We start from the raw sequence: 20185 nt of genomic DNA on the forward strand, positions 1-20185 counted from the left end.
ATTATTGTAAAAGGCTACTGCAAAGCCATAGTAATGAAAACAGCATGGCGTTGGCACATGTGTACACACACACACACACACACGCACACACACACACACACACACCGTGGAGACCAATGGGTTGAAATAGAGAATCTAGATATAAGTCCATAAAACTTCAGCCAGCTGATTTTTGACAAGGATACAAACCAAAATGTACATTGAAGGAAAAAAACAAAAACAAAAACGGCACCTTCAATAAATAGTGCTGGAAAAACCAAGTACCTGCAGGTAGAAAAATGAAACTAGGTTCTTATCTCTCTCCCTTCATGGAAACTCAGCTCCAAGTGGATTAAAGATTTAAATGTACAACATGAGAGTCTGAAACCAGTGGAGGAAAAGCTAGAGGGTATTCTTATGTTGTTGTTGTTATTGTTTTTGTTTTTTTTTATTTATTTTCTTTTTCTGATCTTACCATAGCACATAATAATATATCTTAATAGCTTTGTTTTTGTTATTTTTGTATGCATACAAACTATTAGGGTTTCTTTATGACATTGTACTTTGCTCTCACCTTCCTTTGGATCTTTTCCTCCCTCTAGAAAATCTCCTTTCTACTCTAAATCTAAGTTCCACATTTGATTTTTTTCTAGTTATTTTTTATTAATTTATTCAGATTACCTCTCAATTTTTATCCCCTTGCTTGTCTCTTCCCATTCCTCCCTCACTCCCTCTTTCACCCTATTCCCCTCCCCTAGGTCGGTGACAGAAGGGGACCTCCTCCCCCACCAGATGGTCACAGCCTATCAAGTCTCATCTTGGTAGCCTGCCTAGTCTTTCACTAGAGGGTATTCTACAAGATATGGGCAAATGTAAGGGCTTTCTAAATGGGATTCCAGTCTCTCAGGAAATCAGAACAACAACTGACAAAGGGAATCTCATGAAGTTAAAAGGCTGTACAGCAAATGAAACTATCAGCTAATTCATGAGGCAGCCTATAGGGTAGAGAAATCTTCGCCAACTGTCATCTAGCATGGATTAGCAGTTAGATAATATTTTATGGGACTCTTGATCACGAAAATGACTGGGTCTCTGACTCCTGTGCCTGCTCTTGGGACTCTTCTCCACCTGTTGGGTTGCTGTTTCCAACTTCAGTATGACACTTTTTGCCTCATCCTTTTATATCTTACTTTGTCATGTTTGGCTGCTATCTCTTAGAAACCCGTGCTTCTCTAGTAGGAAAGTGAAAAGGACTGGATCTGGAGAAAGGGGAAGAACGAGAGGAGTAGAGACAGGGGCAACTATAATCAGGATATATTGTATGTGAAAAGAATCTACTTACAATAAAAGACAAAATGAGAAAACAAAGGTTAGGTAGATTAAAAAATATCTAGATAATGCAAAGAACAAAAAAAATCTAAATATTAAGAAGACAAAAAAAAAGTGATAAAAATGGGCTATGGATCCAAACAGATACTTTTCAAAAGAAGAAATGCAAATGAGCATTGAGAACAGTGAGTGTTCGCCCTCCTTAGCCATCAGGGAATTGCAAATGAAAACTACTTTGAGTTCTATCTCCCCCAGTCAGAATGGCTGCTATGAAGAAATCAAATGACATTTGGGGAAGCAGAGGCTGGTGGATTTCTGTGAGTCCTCGGCCAGCTTGGTCTACACAGAGAGTCCAGGACAACCAAGGCTACACAGAGAAACACTGTCTCAAACACCAAACCAAACCAAACCAAAACAAATAAACAAACAAAAACCAACAACAAAAAAGAAAGAAAGAAATCAAATGACAATAAGTGCTGGCGAGGCTGTGGGGAAGAGGAAACCCTTATTCACCATTGGTAGGAATAGGAGTGGGTACAGTTACTCTGGAAATCAGTGTAGAGAGATCTCAAAAAGCTAAAAGCAGAATTACCACATGACCCAGCCATAGCACTCTAGGAACAGACATAAAGTGTCTATAGACTATGACAGAGAAGTCTGCAATATCCATGCACATTGCAGCTTTACTCACAATAGCCAGGAAACGGAAACGTCTATCACTTGATGAATGGATAATGAAAATATGGTACACGAACAGGATGGATTCTATTCAGTACACACACACACACACACACACACACACACACACAGAGAGAGAGAGAGAGAGAGAGAGAGAGAGAGAGAGAGAGAGAAAGAGAGAGAGAGAGAGAGAAGAATAGAAAGAAAAGAAAAGAAATTTGCACGGAAATGGGTGGAACTGGAAAATGTTATATGCATGTGGTAAACCAGTCCCCAAAAGACAGATGTCTTGTTTTCTTTCATGTATGGATTCTAGGTTTAAATTTTTAGATTCCCATGTTCAGCTGGAGTAGGTGCCTGTAGAGACCAGGAAGCAAGAGAGGAACATGAGAGGTGACCGCAGGAAAGGTCCCGGAAGGGACAATAAACCACATGAGCATTGGGAAGGGCAGTAGGGGAGAAATAGTTCCAACGGGGAGGTGAGAATATGAGGAAAGGTAAGGGTTGGGCCAACCAAAAAATAAGAACTTAAAAAAGGAAATGGAAATTTATTACTTTGTAAACTAAAGATGTAATAATAATAATAGTAAAAAATAGTTTGAAGCGAGGATGCTGTTTCTGGAAGTGCCAAGTGTGGCACACATCCCTATGGCCAGGGATCCGCCAGAAGTTCCCAAAACAATACAGACTATTACCATTGCTCTTGGTTACATGTCAGAATTATATGATCAAAACCTACTGCTGAAGACACTATACAGTTAAAATATACAGAGAACCTGGAAGCTTCCTCCCTGCTGACTAGCATTCACAGTACTAGGGGTGTAAAGTCATTAGTAATCTTTCCAGCTGTGGACCCTGCACCATCTACTGCTGAGCTGCTGGATAATACATACCCACTGATGCAATGATGGTAGGACTGCTTTAGGGGTAACCACCTTCTGATTGGATTTGAGGCTTTCTTCATTGTAGGGAACACATACTGGTATGGTAAAGCTGGTAATAAGCCTATGTCTAGGGACTTTACAGACCCTAGAGAGGAATGTGATACTGATATTTTGCTGGGGGGAGTTATCAAACTGCCTTCTAAATATACATGTTTATAGACATAGATTAGTGTTGTTTCAACACTGGGCAGAGAAGCATGTGTTTGCAGTGAGTTAAGGCAATGCGTGTGTGAGTGCAGAAGCTCAGAACTCATCAAAATGTCAGAAGTGACTGTTGGGTGCTCAGCCCTAAACAGGACATCTACACAACCTCCTTTAGGGCCCAAGAAACATTGTGACAATGGAGATGAACCATACAATACCTAGGAACACTCTGAAATGCCATGTTCTGGACATGACATGACCATTGCAATCATGTGTCTGCTTGCATAAAACTCCAAGGAAACACTGTCTTCCAGACACAAGACGACTGATGCAAATATGAATTCACAGATGCTCATATGAACATGCACAGGATTTACAGAGGTTCAAGCCAAAAGGAGATCCCAGGGCTGAGAGGGTAAGTGGACACTGTACCTTCCCTAACCAAGATGCTGCCTTAGCTGATAACCACTTGCAAAGGAAAAATCTGGGTTTTTTTTTTTTCCAATGAGGTTTCACTGGGTATATAAACTACACTTAGGTGTTTGAACTCAGTTGTATTTTTGTATATTTTGTTGTCTTTATTTGGGCATTTTTAAAAATTTCAGTGATCTTTTGTGTGTATGATATGGTTTTCAATTGTGTGTGTGTGTGTGCGCGCGTGTGCACGCACATGTGTGTGTATATGTGTGTGTGCATTTTTGCTGGTTTTTTTTTTCTGGTTTGTTTGATTTTCTATGTGTGTGTTTATTGTATAAAGAGAACTAGAGAGAAGGTGTGGAACTGGATGGGCGGAAGGTGGGGGAGGGTCTGGGAGGGGATGGAAAGGAGAAGTCCCAATCAGAACATATTGTGTACATTTTTAACTAAAAAAACAAAAAAACAAAAAACAAAACTCTCTTACATACAAACAAACAAATGATGGGGAAGTAGGAGGGGAACCAGGAGTGAGAGGTGAATAAGAGGGGGTAATGTGGGATTATTTTGATCAAATGCCTTTTAAATGAATGAAAACTACCCCACACACCATAAGTAACAGATGGCTGAAAATATCACCCAAGTAATACAATTCGAATATGGTTGACTCCTTGTGCCTTAATTGTTCTTGAGAAGGAGAAGACTGCTTCTGCACTAATAATTATTGAATCTCTACTCCGTGGAGAAGGTAAGGGCAGCACAAATGAATGGACTAATTGATGGTAAGATTGGTTAAGTCTATGCCTAGGTGATAAATAATGTTCCCTTTAGTGATGTGACCCGGATATCCTGAAACGACCATGAAGGCTCTGTGTCCATGCAGAGACGTCTCTGTCCAAGTGAAGTTAATTTTCAAACCATGCCCTTGGGTGGGGAATTCCTCAGCACACAAGGGGATGGTATGACAGGGACTGTAACAGCAGAAAATCCACCTGCCTGACTACAGTGTACACAGTCACAGGATGCCAGCACGTTTGTAGTAAGGTGTCTGCTGGACTCATATGCCACTCTCCTGCTGACTCATTTCTCAGTGGGCACCAACTACCTGCGACATGCCAGTCATTACAGGTGGCTCAGGCAGGAGCCCCAGCTGACACCAGCCCCTTCCCTTGGGAGCCACAAACCTGACATGCAGACGGATGTAGCAGGCGCGTTCTGTTAGGCTAGTATTGATCAAGACTGCTCAGCTTTTGTGAGAGGACACTGCTCACAGAAGGCCTCAGGGATCAACACAAACGTAGAAAAAAAGGGAGGAGGGGTCATTTGTTAAAACTCCCAGGCTTCCTTCAAGCAGTGCTCGTACCTGCAGCTGACCTTCTCAGGAGAAGTTCCTGGTTGTGGAGAGGGCCCTTCAGATCGCCACTCTCTCTTGTCCCAAAACACACATTGGATCCACTGGAAATGTACTGTGTAGTTTATTGCCCCAACAAGATATTTGTTTGGAGGTCTCTTGTCATAATCAGCATCTAATAGGGACAAATATCCCACATTGGCTCCTAGAAAAGAGGAGAAAACACATCAATTAAAACATGTGACCTTTGCAGGGGGCATACTCCATCCCAAGGACAAATGGAAAGGCTCATGGGGGCAGAGAGACAAAGTGGGAAGGATGCGTCAGATTCTGGCCATGTCCGCTTTGGCGACTTTAGAGTAAATGAAACACACCCAGACTTTCATTTGTGAATGGCAGAGTGCCTGGGAGGCATACTGTCCCAGTGCTGGTGTGTTCCAAGTCCTTCCTGGCATCCAAAAGGAAGGGGTTGTCTCACCTTAGCAAGGAAGGAGCCAGTTCAAGCCCCTCCTCAGCTACCAGTCAAGCCATGTCTGCTTATTCTCAGACCATCAGGCACTCTCAAACACTTGGCTGCTGGGGACAGCACAGAGGTCGTCTTGGTTTCGCCAGTTGCCTTCAGATAAAGTTTGATGTTTAAAAGTAAAAGTACTTAACTTTCCTCATATTTAATGTTTTTTTTTCTGAGATTTTTTAAAATAAATGGTTTTGTGACAATTAGCTATTGTTAGACAACTAGATAGAGTTGTTTGTAAAACTATGAAATTGATAGGGAGATGGCAAGTGGGTAACAGTGCTTGCTGTGTGAGGAGGCCAAATACCCAGAACCTGCATAAAACGTTTGATGGGGTCATTCATTTGCTTGTATTCTAGTGCTGTGGGGATTAGAGACAAGATGATCGCTGGGGTTTGCTGGTCACCAGTGCAGTCTCAGGTTCATGGAGAAACCAAGAGAATAGAGCAGGACACCAGATGTCTTCTGCAGACTTTGAACACACACACACACACGTACCCCTGACCACATGTGTGCAAAAACCACATAATCCATAAATTTATACTATACATTATCACAATAAATAGATAGGTTGGAAGATAGGTAGATAGATAGATAGATAGATAGATGGATAGATGGATAGATGGATTAAATTGGACCATTCTTTATATTACATGCAATAATAAATAGTTGGTCAAAGATCTAAAATGCTAAAGCACTATATTAGTACATTGTGTCGGTGCTAATTGACTTGTAAATAATGTCTCTTAAATCTCCAGATATTAGGCATTGATTTCTCACAATGGCCCCAAATCTAAGAGTTTTCCTCATCGAAGAAACCTCTCTTTGCAACAGAAACCCACAACTGGTCAAAATGCAGTGAACAAGTGATGGTGGAGAGTCCAGCCCCAATTGATGCATATACAACACAACTCCTGCACCTAAGACTCAAGGAACCTTGTGGAAGAATGGGTGGAAGACCGTTAGAACCAGTCTACCAGGAAATCTACTGTAAGATTATGTCTCCTAGAAATGGCGGGGAAGCTTCACTCACAATACTTCAACAACATGGCTGCATAAAGTAGATCCTAAGAAGGACAACACCAATAGAGCCTGCTACATGGAACTGGGACAGTCTCACCAGACTCCATATTTAGACAAAGAACTACAGGCAACTAAAAAATGATCAGAATGAGAGAGTTGGTCTTCCCCAGGAATGAGCCATCTAATTGGTTATGTAAGACCAAGCAGTCAGCCTTGAAATATGTACACATACCTTAGCACTAGATGGACGGAGACAGTTGTATTTATATATTTAGGCATTTGTATTTATGTGTGTGTGCAGCAATAATGAAGTAAATAAAGCCATAACTTGAAGAGGGAGGAAGGAGGAACATGAGATGAATTGAAGGGAGGAAGAACGGAGGAAATGATATAATATTAATTAAAACAAGGCTGATAAATTTGACCATTAAAATGGCTTAAGTTGTACATGGTGGTGAAGACTTGAGTTGACGCAACAAAGAAAGAATGCACTGCCAGGCATGCACAGGCCACAGAACATCCTAGGAACACAAAGAGAATGAGAGTTCAAGCTGAGCAGCCACTGACCTTTCCATGGAACAGCAGGAATGTACATTTGTACAGTCTGCTCATCCCAGAAGTAGAGCCGCTTCACAAGAAAGTCAGAAGGCGTGGCTTTCTCAGAGAACCTAGGGGCAAACATGGTGTAGTGAGGTGCAGCTATTCCTGTTAATGTTACTTATGCACTTTGCAACAATCATCCTTTGCCCTAGAAAGGGATAGCTGGAGATAATCAGGGCTAAGAACCAATGTGCTGTATCCCCTGGTATATTGTCTCTTAGTAACCACCCTCCACTCAACACACACAATGCTTTATCCCTTATGTCTGTAACCAAACCAACAACAGTAACAAAACAAACAAAACCTACATCAGGAAAAAGCAACAGTAACAACTAGCTCTCTTTGTGGGACCAGAACAAATACCTAGTTGTATGCTGAGGAACTAGACAGAACACGGGTACGCTTATCTGCACTAATGCTACGCCGTACTGTCAGGAAGGGTGGAATCGGCAAGTGGAGGGCAGAGGCTCGAAGAAGTCAGGTAAATGGGGTTCCAAGCACTTCTCTTTTGTGTGTGACTTTGAAGAATTAAGTGAGAAAAAGATCAGACTCTTGAAGCAAATAGAGACCTTAAGGCATCTGACAGCCCAGCTCACTTGGAAGACAGAGTTAAGACAGTGAGCTGTGCGGGGGGGGGGGGGTGGGCAGGGTTATCTGTCCAGTGGAGACCTAACACACACCTGTGCTCCTGAGTCCCGTCCAGCCAGTTGAGGGACTCACCTGGTCAAGCAGATGCAGTGGAACTGCTAACATCTGCCCAAACACATCAGAAAGGCCCAGGGCTGCTTCTCCCAGAAGTTACTGACCCTCCGCACCTGCCACTCAGTCACTATGGTAGCTTCTAGCAGTGTCTTCAGTCTGAGAGTGCGAAGAATCTCCAATAGCCTTTCCACCCAGTCAAGCCACTGAGACCAATCTAATCTGGCACATACAATGTCATTGAGAAAAAGGACTAATATATCAGGTCTCATTGGGAATATAAATTTGAACATATTTTCTCCTGGGAAAACCAAAGAGCCAAGAATCAAGTGAGGGAGGGAGCAATAGAATAATTCTTGCCCAGGCCTGTACTGTTGGTGTTATCAGACTTCTAAATGAAGACATGCATAGTATCACTGAAACTCAGGAGTTTCTCATTCTAGTTAACAGGCAGGAATCCAATTTTTAAGGTATGGAAAATTATTGTCTAAACAGCTATATCCATATATACGTATATACATATATACATATGTATATATGTATATATACATATATATTCTTTAGAGAATGACTCTCATTATTTCTTTTTAAACTAATACACTTAAAAAATATTTATTTATTGTGTTTACAATGTTCTGCCTGAATGTGTGCCTGCATACCAGAAGAGAGCACCAGATCTCATTATAGATAGTTATGAGCCATCATGTAGTTCCCGGGAAATTGAACTCAGGACCTCTAAAACAGCAGATAGGGCTCTTAATCTCTAAGGCATCTTTCTAGCCTGAAATGTCAACCTTTGAAATCCTTTTCTTGTTTTGTTTTGTTTTTTTGAGACAGTGTTTCTCTGTGTAACCCTGGCTGTCCAGGAACTCGTTCTGTAGATCAGGCTGGCTTTGAACTCACAGAGATCTGCCTGCCTCTACCTCCTGAGTGCTGGAATTATACACTCTTTCAATGACACACACACACACACACACACACACACACACCCTTTAAGGACACTCCATCATGTTGTCATCTCATTTCCACTGTAGATACCACCCTCACACACCTTACTAACAGCATGATGGGAAAGGCTCTTGTAGCTGGCTTAGAGAATTTGATGCTTATCCGTAAAGATTCCTGGGGGTTTTCTGAAAGCCCATTGAACCGGTGGACATTCACCTCATCCCGAAGCAACACAAACGTGGCTGCATTTCTCTTGTGCTGTCATTGGAAAGAAAAATAAAAAAAAGTCAGGCAAATTTGTTTTTGGAAACGAAAGTGCATCACAAAGCAGCCAGACCAGCCTAAAGAAAGTGGAGGCAGCAGGACAGCTGTCTTTACCAGGCAGTCTTCCTCCCCAAACTCCACAGTCACTGGTGTCTCCAGTCGTCCTCTGAAGATGGGTCTCTGGCTCTTGCAGCTATAGAGTCGAGGGCTCATGACACTGCCCACCTTGGGGAGCAAAGAAAACGCAGCCAACAGTTGACTCAAAAGAGAAAGGAAGGCATGGTGAGGCACTCCCTGGATGAAGAAGCAGATGGATCTCTGTGAGTCTGAGGCCAGCCTGGTCTTCATAGTGAGTCCCAGGGCAGCTGGGCTATGTAGAGAGACCCTTGGTCAACACATAAAGAAAAAAAAAAAAAACAAATAAAAATAAAGAGAGGGAGAAAAAAAAGCAGGAAGCAATCAGCCATACTCTTTCTAGGTCTGATCAAACAAAATGCGTTGGACAAGGCAGGTTAGCAGTGTGTGTGTGTGTGTGTGTGTGTGTGTGTGTGTGTGTGTGTCTGTGTGTGTGTTAATGCTTCTTGTATGCTTCCCTTGCTAAAATGGTAACTTTGAAAGTTTTAAAATTTTAAAATAAATGTTAAGAGCTCTAATAAAAAGAGATATCTGGGAAGGGTATGCTGGTGCAAGCCTTTAGTGTCAGCACTCGGGATGCCGAGACAGGGAGGTCTTCGTGACTCCTCTGCCTATAAAGTGAGACTCTGTGTCCTTTTTTTTTCTCTATAAGGAGGAGACAAAGGAGAAGAAAAGGGAGAAGGATAAAAGAGGAAGAAGAAGGAAGATAAGGAAGAGCAGAAAGAGAAGAAGGAGGAGGTAGAGAAAAAGGAGGAAGAAGAGGAAGAGGAGGAGGAGGAGTAACAGGAGGAAGAAGAGGAAGGGGAAGAGAAGGAGGAGGAAGAAGAGGAAGAGGAGGAAGAAGAGTAACAGGAGGAAGAAGACGAAGAGGAAGAGGAGGAGGCGGTGCCCATTGGGCCGAGCTGGGTGGGAAGGCAGAGGATATAGAGAGCATAGCGCATACGACTTCTCTGCCTTCCATGACCAATGTGATCCACAGATTCAGGAGCACTTGTGGATTCTGAAAGTAGATGCTCACACCCAAGTTTGGAGACCTGGGTAATCTTCCCTGAACTCCATGCCCCTAACCAGAGCTGGCCTGCATACATCTCCTTGTTAGTGTGGAGGAAGAGAAGCTCTGGTGGTGCTTCAGAAGCTTTGCTCTCTTTGAACTCTACGTGGATTTTAGGATCAATGAAACCTTCCTAAGGCATAACCACTCCTCCATAGGTTTCGGCCCTACAGTCCCTGGAAGACTCAGATTAGAAAACCCCAAGCTGAATACTGATGAATCCGCTTATCAGAGACTGAGGTGTCTGCTAAGATGTTTCTGGAGAAGCTTGTGAAGACAAACGACCAAAATGAAAAATAGAAATTCCGATACGAGAACAATCAGGGAGCCTGACTTCAGAGACCTGCGACATCTTCTGCAAGCAGCCAGAGCTTAACTCTGAGTGGCCCGTGGAGCCAAATGAATGAGCTCAAATGGCCAGCATCAGAAAGGACAACTTATGCTGGAAGTTGTTCTAATTAACAAGACTGTGAGAAGCCCACCTACCTAACCAGGAATGAACACCACACAAACAGCTCCTGAGTAAAAGGAAGCAATTCCCTTCCCCCTTAGACTTGCTCACAGTGCCTTTTGTGGTCTAGTTTATGTCTTCCCTTTCTCTGTTAGGTCTTGTCTCTGGAAAATCCACTCCCCCCAAGTTTGTCAGCAGCTTTCTAGAGGCCACCTCGGACATGGCAAAAGTGATCTTTAGCACCTCCAAGCAGCTTCTCTTTTAAAATTAAGATGATGGACAAGTGTGCTATCCTACTCTCCTTTCTTTCTTTCTTTCTTTCTTTCTTTTTTTTTTTTTTTTTTGGCATGACAAGAGTCACTGAAAATTTGAAGCCACCGTTAGAAGCAGTAGAGGCCAAGTCCTGTACCTGCCCAGGAGCTCGTCTCACTGGATACGGGCTCTTCATGAAGAACATGAGCTGGCTGACGTAGCATGCGCTCTGCGTTCCCTCTTGAGCGGTACTGTGCAAGGCCAGATCACCAGGGAAATGTACCCGGATGAAGTTCAGATTCTGGATAGAACTCTGAGGGCTCTGATGGATACGGGTCCAGAACTCCATCTGCCCAGTGTTTATGTGAAGCTGATGCTGGTGGCTCAAGGAGAGACAGGCCTGCAAATACAGGTCACGGTGAGGGGGGGGGACTTGCAAGGCAAATGAGCAAATGGATACAAAACATAACACTGAAAACACAAATGGCCTTTTCCTGGTTTGCTACATCTTCACTGATGTTTTATTTGTTTGTTTTTAAAGATTGCTAAGCTTCTTTGAGCTTCCTAGTGCATAAGAAGGGTTTTGACAGCATGATTATTTTTAAAGATCCTTAGGAGGTTAGTTGGTGTGTACACTGCTGGTTCAGATGGGAGACATCTTTACGTGTACACGTGAGCAGTAATGACAAGTTCCAGATTCAGATCAGTATAGTATTACTTGCTCAATAATTTCCAAAGTATTTTGATAGCTATTAGTTAAATAAACCAGCAAAGCTGGGTGGAAGGGATGGCAGGCAGGGGTCGGGGGGATGAGGGGAAGGAAAGCCAAACATTTAACACTATCTTACTGCCCCCTCAGAACATCGGCCACTTCATAAGATTAAAACAAAGTGGCCAAGACAGTGTCTCTAAATCACTGCAGCAGAAATAGGCGAAATAGATGGCTATGTGTTTTAGCAGCTCCCTTTAAAGCTAATGTGTACAGGCAATCACTTGTGTGACTTCATGTCATCCAGCAGAAAACAAAGAATGTCCCCAAATCCCAACTGAAAACAAACACTGGACACACAACACTATTGCCACAGAACACTTAACATTCCAAAGGAACATTTCCGAATGCTGAGCCACAGGTCGACTCCAGAAATTTGCTCTAATTCTCACTGGGTAAAGGGGTACAGATACAGGCTAACATGTGATAAGGGAGCTGGTGTGTGTGTGTGTGTGTGTGTGTGTGTGTGTGGTGTGTGTGTATGTGTGTGTGTGCATGGTGTGTATCTGCTGGGGATGGAAGCAAGGGTCTTGTGCATGTCAAGCACACGTTCTACTCCTGAGCTCCACCCGGCCTGTGCTTGCAATTCTGTGGGTGGATAGAACATCTTACTAGTAACACGTCAGAGATGATCTTCATGCCTTCTTCTTGCAGACAGTCTTCATCCCACACATCGTCTTTGGTGGCTTCCCAGACACCAGAGATAAGAAGGACAAGTTCAACTCTCAGCTTCTTGTTCACCAGGAACTCCCTGGAGACCTGACCTTGAGCAAGGAACATCTGTGCGTATTTGAGGATGCACGTGGCACTCAGCAAGCTCATCTGCATGGGGAGATGAGACAGAATCAGATGTTCCCTGGTACGAGGTATGCTCACTCTTGCTTCTTTCACGATTACTAAGGATTGAAATGATTTAATGTGGGGTCGAGGCAACAGACTCCAGTGCATGTTTGGCGTTAGGAGGTGAGCGAACAACATTACCACCAACAGTCTATTCTGGGATGATCAGCTTCTCCAGCCGTAATACAACCAAGAAAAACCAAATGGTCCCTCCTAGCCTTTGTGCTTTAAGATGGCATGCTTTGCCGGGCGTGGTGGCGAACTTGGGAGGCAGAGGCAGGCAGATTGCTGTGAATTTGAGGCCAGCCTGGTCTACAAAGCAAGTCCAGGACAGCCAAGATAACATAGAGAAACCCTGTCTCAAAAAAAAAAAAAAAAAAAAAAAAAAAAAGTTGACATGCATCATGCATTTACAAAAGAAAACATGTCATAATCCTTTGACATATATGACCCAGCATTATTCTGTATCTTCTACTCTCTCCATCATCCATGTGTAGTCTGTGCTTAAGCCATATTAAACTTTTACCATCTCTCAATAATCAAAGCTTTCCCCAATATCATGCATATTTCACCACCTATAGTACCCTCATCCTCTGTTTACCTAGCAAAACCCTCCTTCTCTGCCTCTTTGTAAAGCATCACTACGCAACATTTCCAAAGACTTATAAAGGCAGAGAGGACGTGCTAGTGTCACCACACACCTCTTATCCACCTTCAATAGCTTTCCTTTACTTGAAGCACTTAAAAACACTAATGTACAGTTATGAATTCTTTGAGAGTTTTATGTATGGATACTGTGGGTTTGAATCCTATCCCCCAGCTGCTCTTTCACCTGTGTCATCCGAGATCCACCCACCACTGCCCTGCTTCCTCCCAGTCCAATTTGTGCTGCTTAAGTATTAACAGCTGTAGGGCTATCCATTGGAGTGTGGTCAACCTTCCAGAGGCCACACCTGGAAGAGAAAACTGACGCTCCCTTCCCCAGAAGCCATCAGCAGTCCACAGATCTCAGGCAGGATGGGAGCTCATGAGCCGTTCCCCCTTCCAGGCAGCATTTGTTCTTGGTCTCCCTCTTTGAGTTCTTTTTTAAATGCAAAAGTCTTAGATATCATTTTTATCTCTGAAAACTTCACTCTGTAGATTACAGAGACGGACTCATTCTGAAAACGTGCTCACTATGCTAGAGTTAAAGGAGCCACAGTTCTATTTTTCTTTCATTCTTTGTTTCTTTTCTTTTTTTGTTGTTTTGTTTTTCAAGACAGGGTTTCTCTGTGTAGCCTTGGCTGTCCTGGACTTGCTTTGTAGACCACGCTGGCCTCGAACTCACAGCTATCCACCTGCCTCTGCCTCTCGAGTGCTGGGATTAAAGGTGTGCACCACCACACCCGGCTCACTGTTTTATCTTAATAATTTTGTACACCAGCAACTCCTAATGTCTATTGGAGCAAACTAAACTGTTGCCCGAGCTTCTGTTGAATCCTGACCCTCTCCTAGTGCCAGGGATTATCATGGTGTTTGAAGGACGGCTGTTTCCACATTTAACCTCATTCAGTACCTACAAGGTTAGTATTAAACATGTCCTTCTTTGGCCTTTAACAGGTTCTAGCAACTGCTAAGGAAATGTGGCGAAATAGAGTAGGTTCTATTTTCTGATAGTTAACAAGTATTTAACCAATAAGGAACAGTGGCTTAGAAATAGCTCTTAAAAGACAATTTCCCCAAAATGTAAAAGTAAGCTAGTTTAGAAGTGATTCTTTTTGAAGTGTGTCGGGGGCGAGAGTGGGGCTGATGGTCAGTGAAAGGTGTCTCTCTCAGTCACTTTCCATCTATCTATCTGTCCATCTATCATTTATTTCTGTGGTAAGGTCTTTTACTGAACCTGGGGCTCCAATTGTCTCTCTGTCTGCCTATCATTTAGTTCTGAGGTAAGATCTTTTACTGAACCTGGGGCTCCAATTGTTTAGCAAGGCTCAGGAATCTCCCTGTCTCCACTCCCCTAGATCTGGGGTCACAGGTATGCACTACTCTGTTTTTCCTTTTACATAGGTGCTGGGGATGAAAACTCTGGTTCCATGCTTGTTCTAAAAGCACTTTACTGATTGAGACAACCCCTTAGATCATGGAAGAGCATTTAAGCAATGTACAGAGCTAATGTCAAAAGAGAGCGTAAAATGTAAAGAACTTTCAGTCATCAAACGTATAAGGAGTTTTATGTCCAATTTTTGTACTACACAATTTTACAACAACAACAACAACAACAACCAGGCATGGTTCCTTCAGAAATGGCAGCCATACTGATTTCTGAGAGATGCACAAAAGGACCGCAGGCAGGGATGGGTTGATCTATACCACGTTCACCCTCTTGAGCCTTCTGAGGGGGGTCATTTCTGGGCAGAAACTCTATACCCTGGGGTATGGTCCTGGGGTCCAGCTGAGACCATGTGTGCAGCACTCATGAGGAGAATGTATGGAATGAGGCTTGTCACCTCCGGGGTGACACTACTGGCATACCTTACCTGTGTTCTTCCCGAGTTGGGGAGACATCTATGTGAAGATGTGAGAGGCATGAGAGAAAAGGAGGGGGAGATTGAGTTTCTCTGTGTTCAGTTACTCACACACCAGGGCTTTTGTTACAGCAGCTGGCACTACTTTAGCATACTCAGTATGTATAGCAGCATGCATACCCCAGCTTGTATCCTGGGAGAACTAGAGTTAGAAGACAGATGGGAAGACTTTCATGGGACATGCCCCTTGGGCTAGTGTCCAGATATAAGTGAGTATATACCATGTGAGTCTTTCTGCTTCTGGGTTAACTCACTCATTATGATCATTTCTAGTTCAATCCATTTGTCCACAAATTTCGGAAATTCCTTGTTTTTAATAGCTGAGTAGCTCAGTCACAGTCATAGGGGAGGGGAGTAACGGGAAACGGAAAATGGGAGAAAGGGAGGAATGGGAGGATGCAAGGGATGGGATAACCATTGAGATGTAATATGAATAAATTAATAAAATATATTTAAAAAAAAGAAGAAAACAAATGTGTCCCCAAATCTCAGTTCAAGTGCTGAGTTTATGTGGAGACAAATGAACTCTGTCATTAGATCCTTGAGGGTATCAGGGAGATTATGGCATCTGAAATCAGCTTTGATGAGGAAGTAATATTTTTGAAGGACAAGAAGCAACACATTCCAGGCTAAGAGAGAACTTACTACTTCAGGAACATGAGAAACGTCTGGAGTGACAGAACCTAGAGTAGATGGTGTGCAAGGGGCGGTACAGAAGTAACGAGCTGGGCCAGGTGAGGCCTCTGTGTACTGTGTGGAGAATCTAAATGTTGTCTGTATTTAGGGACTCATCAGGGGTCTTGGAGTAGCAGGTGACAGGACGAGTTGTGTTTTATAAGGCAGACCTGTAAGAGGAGAGGAGTGTGCGTCGAGGGAGTCCAGGCCTTCCTCCCCAGACTTGGCATGAGTGGTATTCAGCATTCAAGATGAAGATGTGGCTTGGTAGGAAGGATGGGAAACAGGTGGCAGAGTCACCAGTTGTCCCTCACTCACTCTGCTTCTGTCTCTCTGCTGTCATGGCACTTCCACTCGAGCGACAGAAAGAAGAAAATGAAGAGATACACGAGACAGCAGCTAAGTGAAAAAGCACCAAAGGAGAGAGCCCAGGCAACAAGGAGAGAAGGTTCAGGGTGACTTCTGTGAAGAAGAAACACTTAAGCCGAGTCTCTAAGAATCATTTTCGGCTCTCTGTTGAGCAGAAGGCATAGCACGGCAGGACAACGACAATTACCCTAGTTCTGGGCCAGGGTAAACCAAAAGAGTTGAAAGGGACAAAGACCCAGGTGGAGAAAGTGTATGTTGGAAGGAGTCAAAGCTCACAGGCCACTGGGCAGTGATGGCGCACGCCTTTAATCCCAGCACTCGGGAAGCAGAGGCAGGCAGGTTGCTGTGAGTTTGAGGCCAGCCTGGTCTACAAAGTGAGTCTAGGACAGCCAAGGCTACACAGAGAAACCCTGTCTCTAAGAAAATCAAACCAAACCAAACAAAACAAAAAGCTCACAGGCCACAGCAAGGATGTTTGCATGTTACATGAATATGTGACCCCAAACTGTAGAGTGGTATCAAGAGAAAGACAATGACCGATTCAGGCTTTTCCACAATAATGCTTCTAATGCCTGTTTGTGGCAAATGTTATCAAGGAGGCAGAAAGGAAGCACAGAGAATGGTTAGATAAATACCAGCCTGGATGAAAGATGATCAGCTTGTGGGTTAAGGGGGAGCAGGAGAGACGGGAGAGACAGGGAGATTCCAATCACATTTTGTGAGAGGAAGAATGGGCTAGCTCACTTATAGTTGATGGGTGCAGAAAACAAAGGATGCTCAGGTTAACTTGGGTATTTTGGCTCGATTCTGGGTAGCAGTGCTATCCTAAGGAAGCAGGAGGAAATGGGTGGCTCTGAAATTGGAAATGCAAGGTGGATTTGCAACACGAGAGAGAGAGAGAGAGAGAGAGAGAGAGAGAGAGAGCGAGTTGAGCCAAGGATAGAGAATGCACTGTCTGATATTATCACAGTGAGTTAAGGCTACTAAGCAACAGGAGCTCACCAGGAGAAACAGCTGGAACCATCCAGAAGATTCCCTGCTGAAACACTGACTGTGTTGACATGACGGGGAGGAGGCAACCAGACAGCCAGGATGCCAAGCAAAACCCTGTGAGCCACGAAGCCATGAAGTGTACTCCCTCCCCTCCACATGCACACACACATACAACTGGCATGTCCTGTGAAGGAAAGAAGACTAGCAGGGCTATCTAGTAGGGTTAAAAGTAAAGGGGAGTCATTCAGTTTCAGCATCAAAAGTATGCAAATTCAGTGCTGGTAATGCTGCAGGAGAGAGAGCAGGCACTGACACAGCAAGCCCAATGCCACCTCAATACTCTACTGCAGAGAGGTGACTAGAGGTGAAAGTAGCCGGATGAGGGAGTGGCATTGCCAGATGGAGAGTTAAAGAAATAAGTGAGAGCCTTACATACCTGGGAATCATCCATAAGAGGCATAAAGGAAGCAGCATCAGAACAAGGAGACAAACCCTGGAGAGCAGCGTGAGGGAGGTGGAACTACCTGCACCAGCCACTTAGCCTGGGCATGTACCAGAGCCAGGAACATCAGTCACACAGGCTAGACCGAAGCTGCACAGGGTGGTGCTGGATAGGTTCCTGAGCACAGATGGGGAGAGGATGTTCACTGGGAGCCAGGAATTTTATTTCCTGGTGATTGTGTGAAGACAGATGTCAGTGCAGTAAGAGATGCTGACTGGCGGCAAGGCGGGATGCCCGTGAGATCTCTTGCTGTCTCTCAAAGAATGGCATAGTGAAGACACCTATTGGAGGGTTCTGGGGAATGTTAGAGATTTCTAATACCGTGCATTAGTAATAAATACCAGCCCACCCTACAAAGTAATTCATACCATGGAGGACACTTGCGACCCTTTTCTACTGCTATTTCTGGATGAAGAAAAGGGTCTTCAGGAATGGCTTGAGGTGGATAACGCTGTTCAGAGGAGAAAGTCCTGTCTCTAAGTTCGATGTCAAAATATAATTCCAAATCGAATGTTTATTAAGTCGTGATTGTGGCCATTATAGTTATACAAAACCCAAGAAAACACACTGAGAAAGAAATAGCGCTTACCTTATTCGGGAAGGCTATGAGGTCTCTCAATATATGGATAGAATCCACCATTGCTTCCTAAACAGCAGAAACAAGCCACCAACAAGAGAGAGAGAGAGAGAGAGAGAGAGAGAGAGAGAGAGAGAGAGGAGGAGAGGAGCGAGAGGAGAGAGAGAGAGAGAGAGAGAGAGAGAGAGAGAGAGAGAGAGAGAGAGAGAGATCATGTTATTTCAAATGCAGTTTGCTTAGAGAGAAATGGTGTGCGTGCGTGCATGCGTGCATGTGTGTGTTTTATAAAGAGGCTTCCTAGAGGCCTCTTTTGTAGCAAGACCATGACCTTGGTCTCAAAGTTCCTTTCTAGTCCAGCATTAGTCCTGTGTGCCTCTGTCCAGCCTCCCCAGGCCCTAGTAGGACACTGACACAACAGACGCTGAACTCAAGGGACAGAACTAAACAGAACTTTGAAGAAGGGGAGGGAGGAAAATCATTGGGTGCAGTAGAGTATCTTGTAGTTCTAGTGAAAACAGGTATGCTCTTTGTAGCCATGAATGTTCTCTGGTGACCATTATAAAGCAGTATCACAGAAATAAGGGCATCAACCTCTGAGCCTATGGTCACTTATTAAGAAGTGGCAGGAGATACGGTTCACTGGTTATATGTACTGTTCTTCCAGAGGACCAGGGATTTCCAGCACTCACATGGTGCCTAACAGCTGTCTGTAGCTCCAGTACCAGGGGATCCAATGTTCACTGTGGCCTCCATGGGCACCAGGTATGTACATGGCACATACACACATACACAGCCAAAATACCCATGCACGTGAAATAAAGAAATCTTTAAAAAGTTTTTAAAAATTAATGTGTACAAAAAAAAAAAAAAAAAAGAAATTGCATACAATTTCGACTTTATCCCTTTGATTATGGTTGTTAGCAGAATAAAAATCAGATTTATAAAATTCTTTTTGTTTGTTTGTTTTTTGTTTTGTGAGACAAGGTTTCTCTGTGTAGCCCTGGCTGTCCTAGACTCACTTTGTAGACCAGGTTGGCCTCGAATTCACAGAGACCCACCTGCCTCTGCCTCCCACATACTGGGATTAAAGACGTGTGCCACCATGCCTGGCTATAAAATTCTTATTCGTAGAACCATTAGGAGAATTATCTATAATATAACCGACTTGTATCTCTTCCTCTATTATAAAGCAGACACTGAGCTGCCTGCATCCCTGGTCTCCTTTCCTGCCTGGGTTTTATGAGTAGGCGCTCTTGCTGAGGCGCCAACTCTGCAGAGGTCCTGCTGCTGTCTAGGTTTATAGACACTGACCTGGTCTGTAAACGGCACTTTGCATGCTGAAGAAATTAATACGTCCTGTATTTGTGACCACTGAGCACAGAAAGAAGTGTTTCGGCTCTCCATAAACAAACGGCTCAGGATCCCAGTGACCATGACGATGTAGTTCCTGATTTCTGTGTAACTTCCCACCAGATGGAGAGTAGACAGGTTTTCCAGGGTGGAGTCATAGCTGAAGGAAACAGAACAATGATGGTGGTCTGGTGACATTATAAGACTTTACTCTGCCAAAGGGGGAATGGAGTCTGAGTGGGTTTGAACCGAAAGAGCGTGCCATGAAAAGAGAGGAGGTCTGTGTAGGGGAAACTTGAAACACACAATTAGACATGACACCAAAACCCTAATAACACATCATCTTTGATTAGAATTGAGAACCACAAGATGTCAAACAGACATCAATGTACAAACAATATACAATACAATATATACAATGTACAAATGAAGGAATGTGGCCCAGAGCCAAGCATACAGTGGCTAGAGCTGGCTGAAGTAAAGCAGACAGCCTAACCATTAAGAGCTCATAGTGCACAGGCCCATGGTAGAGTGAAAATGAACAACATGTTTGTGGCTGGGAGTAAATGTCACAAATTGATGATTTCATATATGTATATATTCAAGACAGGGTTCATGTGTGTATCCTTGGCTACCGTGGGACTCACTCTGTAGACCAGGCTGGCCTTGAACTCAGAAATCCACCTGCCTCTGCCACCCAGTGCTGGGATTAGAGGTGTGTGCCACCACCTGGCTATGACTTCATACTTTAATAACGGGGCATTTTGCTT

At 43.7% G+C, this 20185-nt stretch overlaps 1 protein-coding gene across 1 annotated transcript in view; it reads right to left on the reverse strand.

Moving 5' to 3' along the window:
• Positions 1-20185, reverse strand: part of Pkd1l1 (polycystin 1 like 1, transient receptor potential channel interacting) — a 200447-nt gene that overhangs the window by 133451 nt on the left and 46811 nt on the right. Inside the window, exons 20-27 of the mRNA XM_051164713.1 lie at positions 19377-19575; positions 18078-18134; positions 12158-12367; positions 10934-11176; positions 9002-9112; positions 8727-8881; positions 6944-7044; positions 4852-5044 (exon numbers count right to left, since the gene is read on the reverse strand). Of these exons, the coding sequence (XP_051020670.1) occupies positions 4852-5044; positions 6944-7044; positions 8727-8881; positions 9002-9112; positions 10934-11176; positions 12158-12367; positions 18078-18134; positions 19377-19575 (1269 nt within the window). The remainder of the gene's footprint in view (positions 1-4851; positions 5045-6943; positions 7045-8726; positions 8882-9001; positions 9113-10933; positions 11177-12157; positions 12368-18077; positions 18135-19376; positions 19576-20185) is intronic.

The sequence above is a fragment of the Acomys russatus genome, chromosome 22 (assembly GCF_903995435.1).
Source record: "Acomys russatus chromosome 22, mAcoRus1.1, whole genome shotgun sequence".
Lineage (NCBI taxonomy): Eukaryota > Metazoa > Chordata > Mammalia > Rodentia > Muridae > Acomys > Acomys russatus.